At 72.4% G+C, this 493-nt stretch overlaps 1 protein-coding gene across 1 annotated transcript in view; it reads left to right on the plus strand.

Moving 5' to 3' along the window:
* Positions 1-215: 215 nt before the first annotated feature.
* IGF2 (insulin-like growth factor 2 (somatomedin A)) overlaps positions 216-493 on the plus strand; it is a 5,338-nt gene continuing 5,060 nt past the window's right edge. Inside the window, exon 1 of the mRNA XM_008578648.1 lies at positions 216-377. Coding sequence (XP_008576870.1) covers positions 216-377 — 162 coding nt within the window. The remainder of the gene's footprint in view (positions 378-493) is intronic.

Here is a 493-nt window from a genome sequence, read left to right on the forward strand (position 1 = left end):
CCTGCAGCCCGCCGGGCCGAGCACTCGGGGAGGCGCGCGCGGAGAGCGGGCGCGGCGATTGATGGCTGAGCGAGGGGCCGGCAGGGCGCGGGTTTCCGCCAGTGGCGCCCCTTCCCCTCGGCGAAGCGCGGGCGGCCCGGGCTGCGGGGCTTGTGCGTGGCTCGGGCTTGGTAAGAGTCACGACGCCTTCTCGCACCATCCGACCTCTCCAGGAGATGGTTTCCCCAGATCCCCGAACCACTGCGGTGGCCCCCGGGGCTGAGCACATGTCAGCACAAGTCCAGCGCACGGAGGACGGGGCAGCCCTCATCCGGATACTTTGGGTGGGCCCCAGAGGCGAGCTGCATAGACGCAGCCCGGTGAGCGCGGCCACGCAGGTAGGACTTGGGCTGTGTTTCCCGCCCTGCTGCATCGGTGCCGGCGGGCGCAGCCGTGGGCAGGCTCCGCGCCTGGCCTAGCTTTGGCCCGTCCCAGCCGGCCTTTCCGGCGTCCC

This window comes from Galeopterus variegatus, unplaced genomic scaffold (assembly GCF_000696425.1).
Source record: "Galeopterus variegatus unplaced genomic scaffold, G_variegatus-3.0.2 Scaffold1733, whole genome shotgun sequence".
Classification (NCBI taxonomy): Eukaryota; Metazoa; Chordata; class Mammalia; order Dermoptera; family Cynocephalidae; genus Galeopterus; species Galeopterus variegatus.